Source organism: Phoenix dactylifera, chromosome 18 (assembly GCF_051530095.1).
Source record: "Phoenix dactylifera cultivar Ajwa chromosome 18, Ajwa_hap1_PhDact_Kaust_v1.1, whole genome shotgun sequence".
NCBI classification, from domain to species: domain Eukaryota; kingdom Viridiplantae; phylum Streptophyta; class Magnoliopsida; order Arecales; family Arecaceae; genus Phoenix; species Phoenix dactylifera.
In genome coordinates, this window is record NC_143207.1 from 12,720,001 (window position 1) to 12,739,084 (window position 19,084).

Genomic DNA, 19,084 nt, shown 5'->3' on the forward strand with positions numbered 1-19,084 from the left:
TTTTTTTTGATACAATGGCTGCTCACCCTATTCTAGTATAGATAGGGCCAACAGAACCAAGGGCAACAATCTGGCAACACTGTGGAGGAGGAGTGCCCTAGTTAGCCCATAGAACCCCTCCGGAATGTTGTGCTGCATAAGAGGTGACCTAGGCAGAGGCCCTATTCGTCTTCCTATACACATGCAATGCCTAAAAGGCACTGCAGTCTCTCACCATCCGCCAGATATTGTCGAGTAGAGAACTCCCATCCTCTCTCCTCCCCTCTTCATGTAACTAATTGATCGCTGTGGCCGAGTCGCCCTTAAGGATGATGCACTTCGCCTTCAGCCTCCGTCTCGTATAGAAGATGTCTTTCCACGCTGCCCTGAGCTCACCTCTATAGATGTCAGTCTATCTGTGCATCGCCCGCCTGCAGCAATGATTTGTGAGTCATGACTCATGATCACGAAACTCACACCTGCTCTATCTCTATCATCAGTAGCACTACCATCAAAGTTCACCTTGAGATGGCAGGAGGTGGGGCTACAGTGACCAAATGACTGAAAATTTTAATTCTTTCAATCATCCTGTCCACACATGTTTTGTCTCTCTCTCTCTCTCAATGTATATTTTTTGAACTCTGAAGCTGCGACTTGCCTCCAGGAACCAAATAACTGAAATTGTTTTTTGAGTTTGAGGTGGGCCTGTTTGGCTATTCCTATAAAATTAAAATGAAGATCCTATAGGATTCATTGATTGCCCTGTCCATTTAAGTATGGCCTGTATCAACCAAATTCCACTTAGCTGAAATTCTAAGGAAAGAAGGGAGAAAAAATTATGACTTCTATAGTTGTTATAAGGTGGCAAGGTAAGAAGACAAGCTTTTATGTTCGCAGCGCAGTTTGATTAGCAAGAAGACAAGCTAGATCTGCTCTTCAACATGTAGGAATAATATCATGAGTTGTGCTGCAGAGTTTCCTGTCCATGCCTTGTGCCAGAAACTTTCAGTCTGTGCCGAACATCACAGAGTTTGCACTCGGCATCACTGAGTTCATTCTCAGTTGCAGAGGATGAAGTTTCCCATATTTAATCTCTACCAAAAACTGCAGGCATACCCTCATAAAGCGAAATATGATGTCCCCATCAAATAAGTAGGATCATTTGATTGCTGAAACTCTATCTACTATTGCCAACCCAATATGTATGATGTGCACCTTTTACAGTTGATCCAACCAAGTAGCTTTTTTTATGCTCAAAGTTCCTAGTTGCAAGTTTCCAAATGATGATATGAAACTGTAGTAATTGATGTTGCATCCACCTGAACATTTTTCTTTACAAGCAATTCTAACTAATGCAGTTTCACTCACACACAATTGTATTTTCAGTGTATCTCTAGTCACATAGAATCAAAAAGCCCCTAAAAGAGCTGCATGATTTTTTTTTGCTTCAACTTTAATTACAAAGTACATGATCAAACAAGGAAAATAAAAATAATTAAATACTGAAATCATTTTTCTTCAAGCATCCCTTTGATCCAAACAAACAGGGGAAATTACTATGAGAACTATTGAAACAAAGGGAATGCTCTTTTTAAAATACAAAAAATGCACTTTCACTATGCCATTGTCACCTTGGAATCAAAACTTAACACACTTGCAATAAGACTTCGCACCTCTTAACAGTTCTGGCCATTAGGACTGTTAAGGTGAGCAGAAATAAGCTTGTAGTTGATGGGCATGGTTGCCCTACTAGCAATAATTTTCTCACTACCAGTTGCTGTAGATAAGGCGTACCTCCTAAACTTTACTAGCTTAATATTCAATAGATCCTTCTAAAGGCATACAAGCCCCTTGTCATTCTTCTATTCCATCCACTCTTTTTGGAGTGCTGCAAAATAAAAATTTCACACTGCAGACCCAATTCTCCAGTATGGATGGTCTATATTTTCTTCAAGATTCAAGGTCTGCCTTCCTTATTCTTTTACCATAAAGAAAATTCGAAGCAAGAGACAAATCTTAAATATCCAAGAACTTAAAAATAACGAAGACAAGATCGTCCTTATTCCCCCACCAAAAAACTTTCTCCTGCATGCACATTTATTGAATGATTAAAAAGCTTCTCAGTTACCTATTCTGTATTAGTGGGTCTTGAACCATGTTTCCTAACCTTCTTCAACCGAAGCATTACCATGTTATACAAGCAGGTTGACCCTAAGAGCATCTAGTGAATGCAATCAGAGGCAGATCTCATTTCAGAAACTGCTAATCCATGCTCAGCATCCCTCTTGTGCCCCTATCCGAGCAAATATGTGGATCTTCAAATGGGGCATTCAATTAACAAACCCAAAAAAGCTTAACATTTACTATTAAATTATCACCCAATCAGATATAGGATTCACATACAAACTCCAAAGCCTTATTCTTTAATACCAATAAGCAGGGTGGAACTTTTATTTTATTATCCGACAAATGCCTCTTCTTCTTCTTTTGTTTTTGAAGGAAATTATCTGACAAATATCTCACAATGATAAAGAACGTTATATAGAACACATTCTCAATGAGTCAAATCAGATAGGAAGAATAAAGGTAAAGCTCACAAAGAGTTGAACTTGTTGCGAAGGTAATTTGCAGGAAAAGATCTATTCAACGTAGCACGATTTGTGAAACTGGGTTTATATCCCAAAAGCAACAAAAGCTGAGAAAGTAAATAACATTTAACAAGTGGCATAATTAACATCTCAGTTGAGTCTATACCTTCAAAATGGATGCTGTCTTCGACAACATTGGAACAGCTCAGTCATAGCCTTAAATCTGGGAAAAAATAATTAAAGTTTGCTAACCAAGTCTCTTTCAGATAGATACGAAATTCTGAGATCGGCAATTCTAAATGTTAAGGGAAAGAATGGGGGAAAAAAGTGAACCTGCACAGAATACATTTTTCCCCAATTCTGCTATTTTGTTTTGAATTCTCCCCAACCAATATAAAGTGTTAGATCTAGTCTAGGGTCTTGGCTCTTCAAAAGACTTGTTATACTTCATCTTTCCTCATACAAGAAAATACAGGCCCCTCCTAGATATTTCGATTACACCATCAATCTTCAAAGAGGAAAAACTAAAACATTAAAACAATCAGCGCTTTGCTGTGCAGAATATTAGACTGATATGAGTGGTTCAATTTCTGCTGAAGTTCAAATTGGAGGGATTGACATGCAAGTTATGAAGAAAAGGGTCCAGTTAGATATGTGCATAAAGAGAAAAGAATATACCCGTTTATGTAAATTAAAAGCCACAAAATGAATCAAAGGGCAAAGGTAGACAGAGACACAGCAAAAATAGCTTAACATCAAGTCCAAACCAAAAACAAAGAGGCCTCTCATTTAACAATATAGTTTTCAAAAGCAATTAAACCAGACAAGATAACTTCCAGTAGAAAGTGGCGTGAATGATTCTGTATACGGCATCAGAATTTTACAGAGAACATACAAGGCCATGCGAACTCGAAAGACCATCAACATATAAATCAACATCAAGCACAAGTTCTTCTATCAGGACAAACAAAATATAATAGCCTTACTAGTAGTTCTGACTCCAATACAAATAGAACAAAACAAAACATTACCTGGTTTTGAGACACTGAATAATTTTAAAATAAAAAATTTTAGCATTACACCTCATGAAGCACACCAGACTAACAATGAATAATAGTACTTTTTGGAATCAACTCATGAAGAAAGACATTACATTTGCATAGAATGCAACTGAAAACAGCCCAGAAATGAAAGATCAAAGATCTTATGGAAGAGAAACTAAGGAGAAATCTTATCCTTGATCAAGGATGCCTGGCTTGGAAATCCTTCATGAAAGCAACCAGCTTTTCAACTCCGGCCAACGGCATCGCGTTATATATCGAAGCCCGCATGCCGCCGACGGATCGGTGGCCCTTGAGCTGAACCATCCCTTCCTTGGCAGCCTCCTCGATGAACTTCTTGTCAAGCTCACTCCTCTGCAGCGTGAAGGGAACGTTCATCAGCGACCTCACCGATTTCTCTACCGGAGAGATATAAAACCCGCCGCTCCCGTCGATCGTATCGTAGAGAATTCCGGCCTTCTCCGCATTCTTCTTCTCGACCTCTGCCAGTCCGCCCTGCTCCAGCAAATGCTCGAACACCAGGCCGCACATATAGATCGCGAAGCACGGCGGCGTGTTGTAGAGCGAAGCGCTGTCGGCGTGGGTCTTGTAGTCGAGCATCACCGGCGTGATCTCCTGGGCGCTGCCGATGAGATCTCGCCGCACGATAACGATGGTGACCCCAGACGGGCCGACGTTCTTCTGCGCCCCAGCGTAGATCGCGCCGAACTTGGAGACGTCGACGGGCTTCGAGCAGAAGTTGGAGGACATGTCCGCGACCAAGATCGAGTTTTTATTCGCCGGCGTCGGGTAATCCTTGAACTCGACGCCATGGATGGTCTCGTTGGCGCAGATGTGGAGGTATTTGGCGTCGGGGTTCTGCGGGATCTGGTCGAAAGATGGGATCATGGTGTACTTTTCAGGCTTGCCGGACCAGATGAGGTTGGGCTTGCAGAACTTCTGGGCTTCTTTGAAGGCCTTGTCACTCCAGGATCCGGTGACCAAGTAGTCCGCGGGGTCGGAGGTGGAGGAGCAGAGGTTGAGGGGGACGGCGGCGAACTGGGTGGTGGCGCCGCCCTGGAGGAAGAGGACGGCGAAGTCGTCGGGGATGGAGAGGAGGAGGCGGAGATCGCACTCGGCCTTCTTGATGACCGAATCGAACTCCTTTCCGCGGTGGCTCATCTCCATGATGCTCATGCCGGAGCCGCGGTAGTTGTAGAGCTCGGCCTGGGCCTTGAGGAGGACGGGCTCCGGAAGTGTGGCGGGGCCTGCGGCGAAGTTGAAGACGCCGCGGTCGCCGGGAGAGGCGGCGTGGGCGGCGAGGGATGAGGAGGGGGCGGAGGTGACGGCGGCGCAGGAGACGGAGAATCGGGGATTGGGGCGAAGGGCGAGGGGTTTGGGGGAGGGTCGGAGGGGGTTCTGGAGGAGGAAAGAGTTGGGGGTGGCGGCGGCAGCGGCAGCGGTGGCAGCGGCCATTGGAGCCATTGGAGAAAGGGGGAGGAGAAACAGGGGAGGAGGCAAAAGTAAAAAAAAAGAGAGGAGTTTGGTGGGGGGAGAAAAGGAGGAAAGGTGGGGTGGATTTATGGGAGATTAAGTCCAATGCGGTTGGTGAGTACAAGGCAAGGTTTGAGGGGTGGGAAAGATAGGGATGGTTCGTTGAATGACCAAAATGATTTTTTTTTAAAATTTATATATTTTTATTTTATAAACCTAAATCATTTTTTATTTTTTTTGGGTTATTAGTTATTTCACTTGCCCTCTTTTCATATGCATTGCATGGGATCAACTATATTTTTATATTTCTATTTTTTTAATTAAAAATACACTTATCCACTTAGTACTGCCCTTATAGTGTATTTATCAATTAAGCATATTTGTTTAGTAAATTTATCTTTTAGAAAATGCTTGATGAATCTTAAATTCTTAATATAGGATGGAGTTATCAAAAAGTTAGTATACTATCAATTTTTTATTAGTACGGCGTCAATTAGATTTTGGAGGTGATATAGCATTTAATGAAAAGATATAAATTACATTATTTTTTTATAAAATTTATTTTTTTATATATTTTGCCAACTTTAATTTTTTGTTTTGCGTATGCTATGCATATAGAAGAGAAGTTTTAAGTTTTAGAGAGGTATTTTTGAGGGGAAAAGAAGTATTGATAGAATTCAGTTTTGTTAGCCACTAAATCTATGTGTTATAGGTTCATATGTTTAGAGCATGGATCTCGAACTTAGGTTTTATTTTTGAACTCTAGTTTTAATAGTAAATAGATTTATATTTGGAGATAGATCAGTGAATGAATATATTTTTCTTGATTGATTTATTGGAGAACTAGAATTTTTAAAGTTTTTTTAAAAATAATAGTCTCATCTTTTCAAAATATGATTAAGGATGTATAAATATTTTTGTGTAAAGAAGGGACTTTGTTCTATTACATGCTGCTCTATTCTGTACAAAAATATCATATTTTTACTACTTTTGTTATTTTAGCTTAAAAGTAATTATACTTGATTTCTTATTTAATTATTATAATACAAAATAGAATTAATTTTTTTATCTCATTCCGAGTTTCTATGCTCACCAAATCATATGCACCATTTTTCTATTTATTTTTTTTATCTGTTTCCTCTTTCCAATTCAGAGAAAAATTATTGAAAATTATAAAAAAAATTAAATATGCCACATCATTTAATTGTACTCTATGAAAAGATATATGTTTTCTAGAATTCTAAAGAAACAATTTTTTAATTTATTTTTTTAATTAGAAATTCCACTTATCTAAAAAGCAAGGAGTTTCATGGATTAAAATATAAACTAATATATAATTCTCAAATAAAAAAAAATTATAGAATTTTTTATACCCAAAATGCATGTGGAAGTATTTTTTAATTCTTCCTCTTACGTTCAACTATCCTGCACTCCAAACTAATGAGGCAACAGATTCGATAACCTCTTATGCGGCTACTCATTCTAGAAAGATTCTATGGCTTAAAAAAAAAAAATTGATTATCTGATGTGCTTCAAAATTTTATTATTTTTTTATTTTTTAAAATGTATTCATATTCGACAGCCGCAGCAGCAGAACGAAAAAGAAAAAAAATCTAAAAATAAGTAGTAGAAGAAGAAGAATGGAAATGACTTTATAATTTTTTCAGCAAAGCGAGACCCACGGTTTTTGTTGTAGTACGCTAATACTAAGCTATATTGTACGTTAAGAGGCTTTTCAGGTCTAAAACCGGGTGCGTGATGTTTTGTACGACTCGAAGTTGTACAAGGTTGACACGTTGTATTTAAATAATTCCAAATTCGAGATACGAAGTCGAAGGGCGTCTAGATCCGCATCTTTTGTCTTCTGCGATCAGATACAACGGCCCTTGCAACGACGAATCTGGATTTGGGACTAATCAGCTTCTAGGTGCCAAACAGGAAATGATGGTGAAAACCAATCAGCATGCTACGATCATGCTATATCCGGTTCCAAATTTGATTGGCTGAGGGAAAAGGTTTGCAAAGCTATAATTTCTGAAGAGATGAAAATGCTAATTGAGACAAACAAAATTGCATGTATTGAAGAAAAAAATAATAAAGGTTTGACAAAAAAAAAAGCATAAAAAAAAATAAAATGAAGTTCAATTCTCTTTACCTCGAGACGATATGATCCATTTTAATATAGCAATAGCATATATTTGTTCTTTTTCATCCTTTTTTTAATTATTTTAAGGAATATAAAAAAATAATAAATTACAATAAATAGAATACTTCAATAATCTAATTTGTATTGTATATTAAGCAGTGAATTTTAGTGATAGTTGAGAAGAAACTCCCATCACTAATATTGGCATTAATATGACGAATGATGGTGTTATTAATTCCAGTCCCATGTGATGTGTAAGTATAATTTTTTTTATATTTTTTTTGCATGAATATTCTTCTAAAAATTCAAATTTACATAAATACCCTCTAAACATTTATATTTATTTCTGTACCCTCATAAAAATACTATTTTTGTACAAATAACTCTAATATAACGATTCTTCTAACACCGTTAATGAAAACTATATTTATTTTAATTAAAAATAAAATAAAATTTTGAACTTACTTTTTTGTCCTCCATCGTGATTGTCTTATAAATGTTTCTTTTTGCATATCTACTCATTAAGAGTATTTTAGTTATTTTAATTTGAAACCGTTAATTTTTTAATGCTATTTGATGGCATGGGCACATATATAAAAACAAGGATAAAAAGGGTAAAATAGCAAAATAAGTATTCGACAAGGGTATATATATAAATATTAATTTTGTGAGGGTATTCATGCAAAATTCGATATTTAGAAAGATATTCATAAAAACCACTGCAATATAATTTTAGTGTTCTTAGATATTACAAGTTAAATTTTCCAAGTGAAAGATCTCCAAGACCATTACAAATCAACTGTGCAATTTGGTTTTAGGGATCTAGAGTATAAGTCTTCAAAAAGACAAGCAAAAACCACTTCCAGAAAAGGATGTCACTGCCATTACCCAGCTTGAAAGAGATCCAAAAGCTACTCAGTTGGGTTACCAATATCTTTCCAAATTGGAAAGAATTGCTTGATGCATTTTTTGCCTCTCATCCACAACCTTCTCCTTAAACAATAAGCGCATTTAACCCGTCTCCACCAAAAATTACTTTAGCCCATAGCAAGCTTCCAAACCCATTTAATCAATATTTTTTATACCTAATCCTCCCTGATCTTTGGACCTGGACGCATTGTCCCAATTAATAAAATAGTGAAAGCCGCCTACCGTCTCTCTCCTTTTCCAAATGATGGAGAATATATTTTTTTCCTCCATTTCTTACTGTTCTTAAAATGCAATATAGTAGCTTAACAAATTATAATCAATAAAAGACTTCAAGCCAAGTTTTTATTGCATATTAAGCAATAAATTTTAGTAATAATCAAGCATATTAACATGAATATCATTAATTTAGCAACCATATGATGTATGAAGAACTCTATACAAACCAAATCTTTATTTTATATATATATATAATTAATTTTTTTTAATATTTTTATGAAATATTTAGCCATCTGTTAGCTGAATTGAAAAGATAGTACATAGGTCCTTCTAAAGTGGGGGGCTCCATTAATAAAAAGATAGCTTCAACTCATGAAGCTTTTTTGATGATGACTCAAGATGCAAATAGATAATAGAAACCAGCAGCCTGTAGCTTTCGCACTCCTGAAATGGTCCAATTCATTTTATTATCAACACTATCACAAAATATTGAGAAAACCCTTAATCCACTAATAAAAAAAATTTAAGAAAAAAAACTTAGTAGGAGCCAGTGACCAAGCTTAGTGGTTAAACCAAAAGGTGAGACAAAGGATGGCTTCCATTTTTTTTTAGCTAAAAACTTCCTTACTTTGTGGGACATGTTACACTGCCATTCAGTCAATTTGCTAGTGAACATATCAGTCATACTTATGAGCCCAAATTGACCCGATCTAGCTCCAAAATTTTCAACTTGAGCACAATTTCCATTGCATCTAATATGCTTGGTCAAATAATTTCTCGGTAAAGTTAGGGTATGAGCTTTATTCAAGATAATAGATTTACTCGCACCAAATTAGGAGCCTTCGGTCAGAATTGAGTTGTGTCAATTTGGAAGCCAAAAACTAAATTATGCATATTTGGCATTGCAGAGTCCCGTCTTCCTCCCGCTCCCGGCTCCATTGCAGTGGACTCCATTTCCTCCGGTGACTCCGTCATTGAGTTCTGTTGCTGGAATTTGGACCCGGGGGCGACCGTCGGCTGAGGAGGAGGGGAGCTCCGGTGCTGGAATGGCGGGTGGCGGTCCGTCGACGAGCGGCGTCCTTCGGGAGACCTGCAACAAGCTGGTGGCCGGGGTTTCCGGCACCGGCCCTCCGATGCTCAAGTAAGAGGGGGCAAATATGTGGAGAAAGAGTAATTTTTCGAGTTTTTGCCAGCCAACCCCCTCTCCGGACGTCGGGTTTCCTTTTTATAGGGGGATATAGATATACCTGCGATGTGACGGAGCGAACGGGTTACCGTATGATTGTATGTGTCGGATTAATGCACGATCGTGTGAATTAATACCTTGCCGTAGGAGATCAAGTTGACGGTAATGAGTCGTCGTGGTTGATCGGACGCGGCCGAGCGAATTTGCCGTGGAGGGCTTGAGATCCATAAATGGCAGGAGCCACGCGCATTAATTGTTGAGTGAGCTGGAGATCAGCAGAGGCCATGCGCATTAATTGTTGAGTGAGCCGGAGATCAGTAGAGGTCATGCGCATTAATGTTGAGTGAGCCGGAGATCAGCAGAGGTCATGCGCATTAATTGTTTAGTGCAATGGCAGGGTATGGTCCCTGATCGGACTGCAAGTGGATGTGATTGCAGTAGGTGGACGGTGCAGTTGGGACACCAGGCTCTCAAGGTCGAGGATGTTAAGGCTAAGTGTTTGGGCGGGGCGCCTCAGGGTTGAGCGCTTGGTCGGACTCCAGGTCTGGTTGCGGGCCTTAAGGCCTGGTCGGGTGCCTCCGGATGGGCGCCTTCTGGTCGGGAGCACGTGCCGACCGCGTGCCCCCTATGTTTTGGAGTGACTGATTTTTCTCCAACACTACCCCCCGACTTCCGAGTTTGAGCGAGCTCGGACGCGGAAAGTAGCTGTTTTTGCTGCGTTGGTGGGGGCCAGGAGATTTCGAATTATTTCGGTGCTCCGCGCGCTTTAAGGCGCTTTTAATGGGAGAAGACGGGGCGACACCCTTTCGCTTTTCGAAGCGTCCTCGCTTCGTGAGCTCATGATGGGGCTTCGCGAGCTCATGATGGGGCTTCGCGATCCGATATGGCGCTTTCTTGATTCTGTATTCAAAGCGTCGGCCTAGATTTAATATGGCGTTTCGGTTTTCGGGGCTGACGCGTGGCACGATCTAGACGGAAGGCGGGATCTTGTTCCGCCGATTCGGGCTGTCGGAGAGGTCTATATAAATGCCCTTTCTGGCCCCGGGGGCCTTTATTTGGCTGTCGCTATAGTCGCCCCTTGTTCCTTCTTCCTACCTTCTGTTCCTTCCGGCGATATTCCAAGGCGGCCGTCGCGCCTCTCTCTGGTCTATTGATATTTCCGGCGAAGATTTCAGTAGGTGCCTTTTTCCCCTTTGTCTGCTCGGAGATTTTTGCTTTCCCTTTGGTCATTTTTCTGGGATGGGTCGTGGTCCGAACGAATTCGGATCCACCATGAGCGGTGAGGAAGTAGAGATGGCTGAGGAATAGTTTTTCCCTCAGCGGGGGTTCCGTCTGGAACCTGCGGGGTTGGGGGATCGAGTGACGAGACCCCCCCGGGTCGGATCGGGGTGTATCTGGAAACACTCTGGGCCGGTTTGCGGTTCCCCTTCCACGCGTTTGTGAATGAGCTCCTGGTGACTTACCAACTTGTCCCAGCGCAGTTCGCTCCAAACGCGTAGAGGACGATCGTCGGTTTTCTATCCTTGTGCATTGCGCACGGGATACCGACTTTTGTCAACGTCTTTCGGTGGTGCTTCTTACTGAAGTCCAACCTAGGAGACGGAGAATGGTTTTATCTTGCCCTTCGGAGTGGTCGGTCATTCTTTCGGGGCGCTCCGATATCCATTCATGGGTGGAAGGAGAAATTCTTCTTTTTGTCCTCCGAGCGGTCATGGGGATTCGACCCCAGGTGGGGGCAGGCTCGGCTCAAGAATGCTAACAGGCTCCCCAAACTGTCCGAGAATGAGCAGAGGATCCTCGATGCTCTATACGGCCTCGAGGAAAACATCCTTCTGAACGACCTCATAAGTGAGGACGCGTTAGTCAACGTAGGCTTAAGCTCGGCGCGCCCTCAGGGTAAGGGGGATGGTTTTTGTCGTTTGTTCTGCTCTGTCTCTTCTTTCCTAACATTTAACTCTTTTGTTCTTCCAGACGTTCCGAAGATGGTGACAAAGAATGTAGCCATCTACGCTCGCTTCCGAAAGAGGGCAGCCGAAATCGGCAGAGCCCTGCCTGAGTCGAGGAAGAAAGCTAGAACTTCATCTGGCGCGGGTGTCGAGACGAGCATAGCCCTGGGCGGGGCTTCCAGGCCTGCTCGGAGGGAGGTACCGAGCTCCAATCGTGGGGGCTCGAGCTCTGTGGGGACTTCTGCGGCGCTCGCGTGCCCAGCCCCTATCTCGCAGCGGCCGGCTCGACCGCCTGTCCGCCCCCAACGGCCAGGGCCTGAGTCAGGAAGCGGCCAAGAAGCTGCAAGGCCGTCCCCGTCAAGCCTAGCAAGACTTGGTCTCCCGGGTCCCTTGGAGGGTGAGGCCCGACCAGAGAGGAGGCCGTACTTCCTCGGGTGGGAGGTTTTTGAGGGTGACTCGGCCCTCAACAATCCTGCAGTAGCACGCCAGATCTTCCGAGTCGCGCTGCTCCCGGCCGACCAGGCTGAGATCCGGTCCATGAGCTACCACAGCTTCTTGGACGGAATTTACTGCTCCGCTGTCCGGGTAAGTTTTGTCTTTTGACTCTCGTTTTTAGCTTCAAGTCTCTAGCCCTAATTCACTCTCCCACCCGCTGTTTGCAGCATCTCCACGAGGTTGAGACCCTGATGCACATAACGACAGACTATTAGGAGCGGGCTCGAAGATGTCTTAGGGGTCGGGAGGAGGTCGAGAAGAAGCTCGGCGAGGTCGAGTCCTCGCGGAGAGAGCTTCTCGCAAAGGTGGAGGCCGTCGAAGGCAAGCTTCGGACTCTAACCACGGAGCTCGAGGAGGAGAAGGGCGCACACGCCTTGGCCAGATCGGAGGTGCGCTCTACAGAGGCTCGTCTGGCCGAGGCCCGCTCCATGATCGTCGTTCATCAGAACGAGGTAAGGGCTGCTCAACTCAAGATCGAGTAGCTCGAGGCTCGGGAGAAAAAAGCCGAGGAGCGAGCCGAACAGGCGGTGGAACTCTTCCGGGAGTCGGAGGAGTTCCGCGAGCTGATGGAGGAGGAAGCCGTGGACGGACTTATCGGCGGTTTTGAAGATTTTCGAAATCAGCTTGAGCGACTCTGCCCCGGGTTCGACCTCAACCTACTCCAGCCCGGAGCAGGGATTGAAGAAGGCGAGGATGGGCCCGAATATATGGGTGAGGCCGAGGTCCGAGAGGCCGGGGAGGTTTCCACCGAGGAGGCACCTGAAGGAGCTCCTGATGCCGCCCCCGAAGCTGCCGACGATGTCTCGGCCGAAGCTCTCAATACCGCGTCCGGGTCGGCGGAAGGACCTGGCGGGGCCTCAACAAGGAGCGCCGAGGTGGCCTCGGTAGACGATCCCGGAGCTGCGCCCGCTCCTTAGGGTTTTATTTCCTGTTTCTTCTTTTTTGTTGTCAACAAGGTCGGCCCTCAAAATTGTACGGCCAAATCTTGGTTTTGTACTTAGCCTTCGGGCTTTTAATGAAGAGCTCCTTTTTCCTAAATTTATGCTCGTCTCTTTCTTCTGTATGGTAAATTTTTCGATTGTTTAAATTAAAATTTCCTTTGGCTTCCTTCGGCGAATTCCGCGAACCTGGCTACGTTCATAGATTTAGAGTACGTAGACTTTGAGTTCCGAGTGCGTTTGCTAGGTTGTTAAGCTTAGGTCCGATAGGAAAAATCCCGAGCTCGGACTTCAGGAAAATTCAAGGTCTTTGAGCTCGGATTCGAATCTTGCCGAGCCCCTGAGCTTGGCTTCCAAATTGGCGGAGCGCTAAGCTCGAGCCTTGGACTCCGGAGGGGTTTTGTCGGGTCTTCAGGTCCATCTCGCGGGAGATTTTGGCCAAGCCTTTGGGCTTAGCTTGCCAGGTATAAGTTTATAAAAACCCAGAGTCGGTCCCCAAGGAGATAGCATACCAGAGTCAAGCTATCGCCGGGGTTTTCATGGTTGTTGGTCTCGAACCTGGTCAGAGTACCTATAAGTCTAATTGAATTTGTGACTCGGCACTCCCGAGCTTGGCCAAATATCTGGGCTTGAAATCGTCGTTGCAGGCCGGCGTCGACCCAAATCGACGTTTAGACTCAGCCGAGTCCTCATTCTGAGGGGCCCGTATGGACTGATTTGTAAATCAGTGGTGAGAAGACCATGTCTTAGGCCGAGGAGACCTCGGCTTGTGTTTGGCTCGGAGGGGTATCCCGACTTTGGTCGGGGGAGATCCCGAGCTCGATCGGGATTTTGTCGATCGTTATGGTGTATAAGTAAATGCAATAATGTAGGTGCTCGGTGGAAAGTACCTTTCGCACCATCGGAGCCGAGCACTTCGGGTCGAGGTAGCCAATTCCGCTCTGCAGTCAGCTCTTAGAGGTGTTCTTTGGCCTGTAGCCCGCTTCCGCAGGTGATGTCATCCGTAGGAGAATGAGGCGGCGCTTCGGTCAGAGCCTCGCGCCACAGCGTAGCCCGCACCAGCCGATCAGGGGAGAACGTCGTGTATTAACTCTGTTTTTGGCGTGCCCGCGCGTTCGGGGGTTCACGTAGGCACGACCCCATTGTTGAAGGCCACGGGGGTCCGCGAAGGTACTACCCCATCTCCCTGAGGTCGAGGGAGCTTGGGCTCGCTGTCGACTCAGCGGGGCATCTCGACCTTAATCGAGGGATCGTGCGCGAGGTCGAGGGGTCTGGGAACGCACTGTCGACCTGCGACGCTTTCCGAGGTCGAGGAAGTTTGGAACTCTACGGTCGACACACGAGGCATCCCGACCTTAGTCGAGGGATCGTGCGCAAGGTCGAGGGGTCTGGGAACGCACTGTCGACCTGCGACGCTTTCCGAGGTCGAGAAAGTTTGAGACTCTACGGTCGACACACGGGGCATCCTGACCTTAGTCGAGGGATCGTGCGCAAGGTCGAGGGGTCTGGGAACGCACTGTCGACCTGCGACGCTTCCCGAGGTCGAGGGAGTTTGGGACTCTACGGTCGACGCACGGGGTATCCCGACCTTAGTCGAGGGATCATGCGCAAGGTCGAGGGGTCTGGAAACGCACTGTCGACTTGCGACGCTTTCCGAGGTCGAGGGAGTTTGGGACTCTACGGTCGACACACGGAGCATCCCGACCTTAGTCGAGGGATCGTGCGCAAGGTTGAGGGGTCTGGAAATGCACTGTCGACTTGCGACGCTTTCCGAGGTCGAGGGAGTTTGGGACTCTACGGTCGACACACGGAGCATCCCGACCTTAGTCGAGGGATCGTGCGCAAGGTCGAGGGGTTTGGGAACGCACTGTCGACCTGCGACGCTTCCCGAGGTTGAGGAAGTTTGAGACTCTACGGTCGACACACGGGGCATCCCGACCTTAGTCGAGGGATCGTGCGCAAGGTCGAGGGGTCTGGAAATGCACTGTCGACCTGCGATGCTTCCCGAGGTTGAGGGAGTTTGGGACTCTACGGTCGACACACGGGGCATCCCGAACTTAGTCGGGGTCTTTGAGGAAGATCGAGACCGAGCCCGATATCGATGCGGCAGGGCGTTCCAGGCTTGGCTGGGGCATCCGATCTTGGTCGGGCATCCGATCTGTGTCGGTCATCCGAGCTGAGTCGGGTAATCTGAGGATCACAAATGTCCCAATATTAGGAGAAACATAGCATGATCAAAGGAGAACCGTAGATGAATAATCGTGAGGAGACGGGATTCATGTTCCTGATCACCAGGGACCCCTTAGAATTTTACTGGTAATACATCCGTAGATTCTCGGAATTCCAGCTTCGTGGGATAAGGGTTCCTTCAAGAGATTCCAGCTTGTATGCTCTGGGCCGCTGGATACGTGCGATCCGGTAAGGTCTTTCCCAATTCAGGGCTAGTTTCCCCTGCTCGGAAGGCTGAGAAGCTTCAACCCTCCTGAGGATGAGGTCTCCCACTTTGAAGAGCTTGGCTTTTACTCTGGAGTTGTAGTACTGTGCCGTTTTTCGTTGATACCTCACCATACGAACTCGGGCAGTTTCCCTTGTTTCCTCGACGACGTCCAGGTTGCCCCTGAGTTGGGAAGAGTTGGAGGCCGTGTCGTAGTGTTCCACTCTTGGTGAGGGAAGTCCAACTTTCAGAGAAATAACAGCTTCCGTTCCGTATGCTAGGTTGAAGGGGGTTTCGCCGATGGAGAGCCGAAATGTTATTCTGTAGGCCCAGAGGACATTATAGAGGTCTTCGACCCATTGTCCCTTAGAGCGGTCGAGCCTAGCTTTGAGCCTCTGAAGAATGGTGCGATTCATCACCTCGGTTTCTCCATTTGTCTGTGGATGGGCGACCGAGGTGAAGCGGTGATCGATGTCGAGCTCAGAGCAGAATTCTTTGAAACGGATGTTGTCAAACAGACGGCCATTGTCAGATATGAAGATGCGGGGGAGTCCAAATCTACAGATGATTGACTTCCACACAAAGTCCCGCATCTTCTGCTCGGTGATCCGGGCCACTGGTTCAGCTTCGACCCACTTGGTGAAGTAGTCGATGGAGACGACCAGAAATTTTCTCTGCCCGGTTGCTAGGGGGAATGGCCCCAAGATGTCAATTCCCCACTGGGCGAATGGCCAAGGGGCACTGATCGAGGCTGGCATCGGTCGCACCTTCGGACGAAGTCCGTTGCGTCCTTTTGGAGTGTGGGCCAAAAGTATCCTTGGCGCAAAATTTTATGAGCCAGTGCTCGGCCTCCCAGATGGTTCCCGCATATCCCTTCATGGACCTCTCGCATAGCATAGTCCGCCTCTGACGGGCGGAGGCATCTGAGGAGAGGAGAGGTGAAGGATTTCCAGTAGAGCTTGCCTTCATACAGTATGAATCGGGAGGCTAGACGCCTGATTCGGCGAGCTTCGAGCTCGTCATTGGGGAGGACTCCACCTTGTAGATAGTTGACGAGCTCATCTATCCAGCTCGGTTTAACTTCGATACAGAGGGTTGGCTCAGGCTCCTCCGTGCTAGGCATTTGAAGATATTCGAGCATTGTTATCTTAGGAAACTCGCTCATACGGGAGGTCGCCAGCTTCGACAGTTCGTCTGCTCTCAGGTTTTCTGTCTTGGGAATATGTTGGATGTTGAAGGAGCTCATAGTAGAGGCGAGGTTCCGCACCTTCCGGAGATATTTCTGCATTGACGGCTCTCTTGCTTCGAAGTCCCCCAGGATCTGGCTCACGACCAGTTGTGAGTCACTGAAGGCCTTCAGGTCCTCGACTTTTAGCTCCTTCGCCAATTTGAGCCCGGCGATGAGTGCCTCATACTCCGCCTCATTGTTCGAGGCCGGAAACTCGAGGCGTAGGGCCTGCTCTGCAACTACCCCATCTGGGCTTGTAAGGATAAGACCGGCTCCGCTAGCCCCCCGAGGTCGAGGAGCCGTCCACATGTAGAACTCATAGCTGCCCCGAGGTCTCCTTCGTTGGCATGAGTTGGTGCTCGGGGTCGTCGGGCAAAGTGTACTCCACGATGAAATCGGCGAGCACCTAGGCTTTGATTGCCGGCCTCGGACGATATTCGAAGTCGAACTCCTCGAGCTCGACTACCCACTTGGCAATCCTCCCGGCGCGGTCCGACCGCTGCAGAATCTGCTTCATTGGCTGGTCGGTCAGTATGGCCACAGTGTGGGCCTGGAAGTAAGGTCGGAGCCTCCGAGCCGAGGTGACTAGGGCAAAAATTGTTTTCTCCAGTCTGGAATATCTTGTCTCAGCATCCCTTAGGACCCGGTTGGCGTAGTACGCTGGTCTTTGGAGCTTGTTCTCTTCTCGGACCAGGACCGAGCTTACCGCAACCGAGGAGATGGCCAAGTATAGATAAAGGAGCTCACCCTGCTGGTGTTGGGAACCCGCCCATGCCGCTGATATTTCAAAAACAAAAATTAGATGGCAGCGGAATCGGCATGCACGGGTTCGACGTTCATCGCATGAACGTTGTTTCGAGACCTTTCGTAATTAGGTAAGAATTAAAACTTTTAAAACTAATAGGAAGATCAAACTTCACCTTGCGCGGGTAGATGATCACCGCAAATCTGAATTCGTGGTTTTGGAAGAGGGTTCGCTTGAAGCCGTTCAAACGTCCGGCCTCTACGGGTATCCACACGAAGCAGGATCCGATCCAAGCTCTCTATCTCACCGGGGTGCTAGCTCCCTTGCAGAGATAGCTTTGATGGCTGATGTCCTCCCTCTCAATCAACTCTTGATTGTGCTTGGAAGGAGGAAGAAGAAGGATGAAGAAGAGGAAGAAGATGAGCCCCTACGCAGCCTTCTGCTGTTCCTTGCGTTGGATGAAGGAAGGGAAGGGAAAGGAAGCCGCCAACTCTTGGCTTTTCTTCTCCCTTTGCTTGCGGCTGAACCAAGAGGAGGAGAGGGGGCTTCCACGGCTTGAAGAGGAGGAAAAGGATTCAACTAGGGCGCCGGCCCTAGTCCTCCTTTAATAAGGATGAAGGACTCCTACAAGTTAGGAGCCCTTGACAACTTTCCAAGAGGGGGCGCCGGCCCCCTCTCTCTTCATGTCGCACCTAATCAAGTGGAGAGGGGCTGATGCCCCTCTTCCTTGGTTAGCCTAATCCTCTTCCAAAGAGGATTAGGTCCCTCTTTCATGGTTTAATCCTAATCTAATTAGGATTGGCCAAATTGGGTTCAATCTATGCTAGTCCTAATCCAATTAGGACTTGAATGAACCATGACTCAATTGAACTCTTCAATCCTAATCCAATTAGGAGTCATGTTGATTCATTAGATTAATAATTAATTTAGACTTAAGAAATCCTAATCCAATTAGGATTTGTTTAATTTTAGTCCTAATCCAATTAGGACTCTATTTGAATCCGAAGTCCTAATCTAATTAGGATTTCTAGGAATCCTACTCCAAGTAGGAATCCTATTTTAATTCAAAACTCCTAATCTCATTAGGATTGCAGGAATCCTATTCCAAGTAGGAATCCCAGTCCTACTCCAACTAGGATTCCCAGTCCTAATCCAATTAGGACTCTAGGAATCCTACCCGAAGTAGGACTCTTGTTTTAAGTCCAATTAATTAATTCCCTTTGTTCCTTCTTCAACTTCTTATCAATCAAATTGATTACTTGTGATTCATAATCACTTTTCAACCATCGGATCGGTCAATACTTCTAGTGTGTGTGACCCCATAGGTTCTACTCTGACTGGTAGTGAGATATATTATGATCTCTATCACAATATCATTGAAAACTCCTTTCAATGGGTTGGAACGATTCCAACTCAACTCATTAGGGTTTATCGATCATCAAGATAATCCCTATGAGTCCCACCATCCACCAGTGACACCTAGCAGCATGTAGTGGCTACCCAGTAGAATAGAAAGATGAACCTCTAGGTGCAGTTAACATGTGATACAGTCCTACTATTGTGGATCCCTACAGGACGGAGGTCATGGACAACTCGTCAAACCCCATCGTCTGTCATATGTCAAGATTTATTCGACTTGAGTTCGATAGTGAAAAACTCTTTTTCCACTTTATATTACTGCCCTGGCCAAGGTCTTAGAACTCAGTCTAACAAATCACA

The 19,084-nt window shown here is 45.5% G+C and overlaps 1 protein-coding gene and 1 pseudogene across 2 annotated transcripts in view; both read right to left on the bottom strand.

The window, feature by feature from the left end:
• Nucleotides 1-3,602: 3,602 nt before the first annotated feature.
• Nucleotides 3,603-5,203, bottom strand: LOC103719919 (phosphoserine aminotransferase 2, chloroplastic pseudogene; annotated as a pseudogene). Its single transcript, XR_015974697.2, has one exon. The product of XR_015974697.2 is annotated as a phosphoserine aminotransferase 2, chloroplastic pseudogene (transcript).
• Nucleotides 5,204-15,015: 9,812 nt separating this feature from the next.
• Nucleotides 15,016-19,084, bottom strand: part of LOC149750939 (uncharacterized) — a 30,199-nt gene continuing 26,130 nt past the window's right edge. The window contains exon 2 of the mRNA XM_089928407.1: nt 15,016-15,148. Coding sequence (XP_089784533.1) covers nt 15,016-15,148 — 133 coding nt within the window. The remainder of the gene's footprint in view (nt 15,149-19,084) is intronic.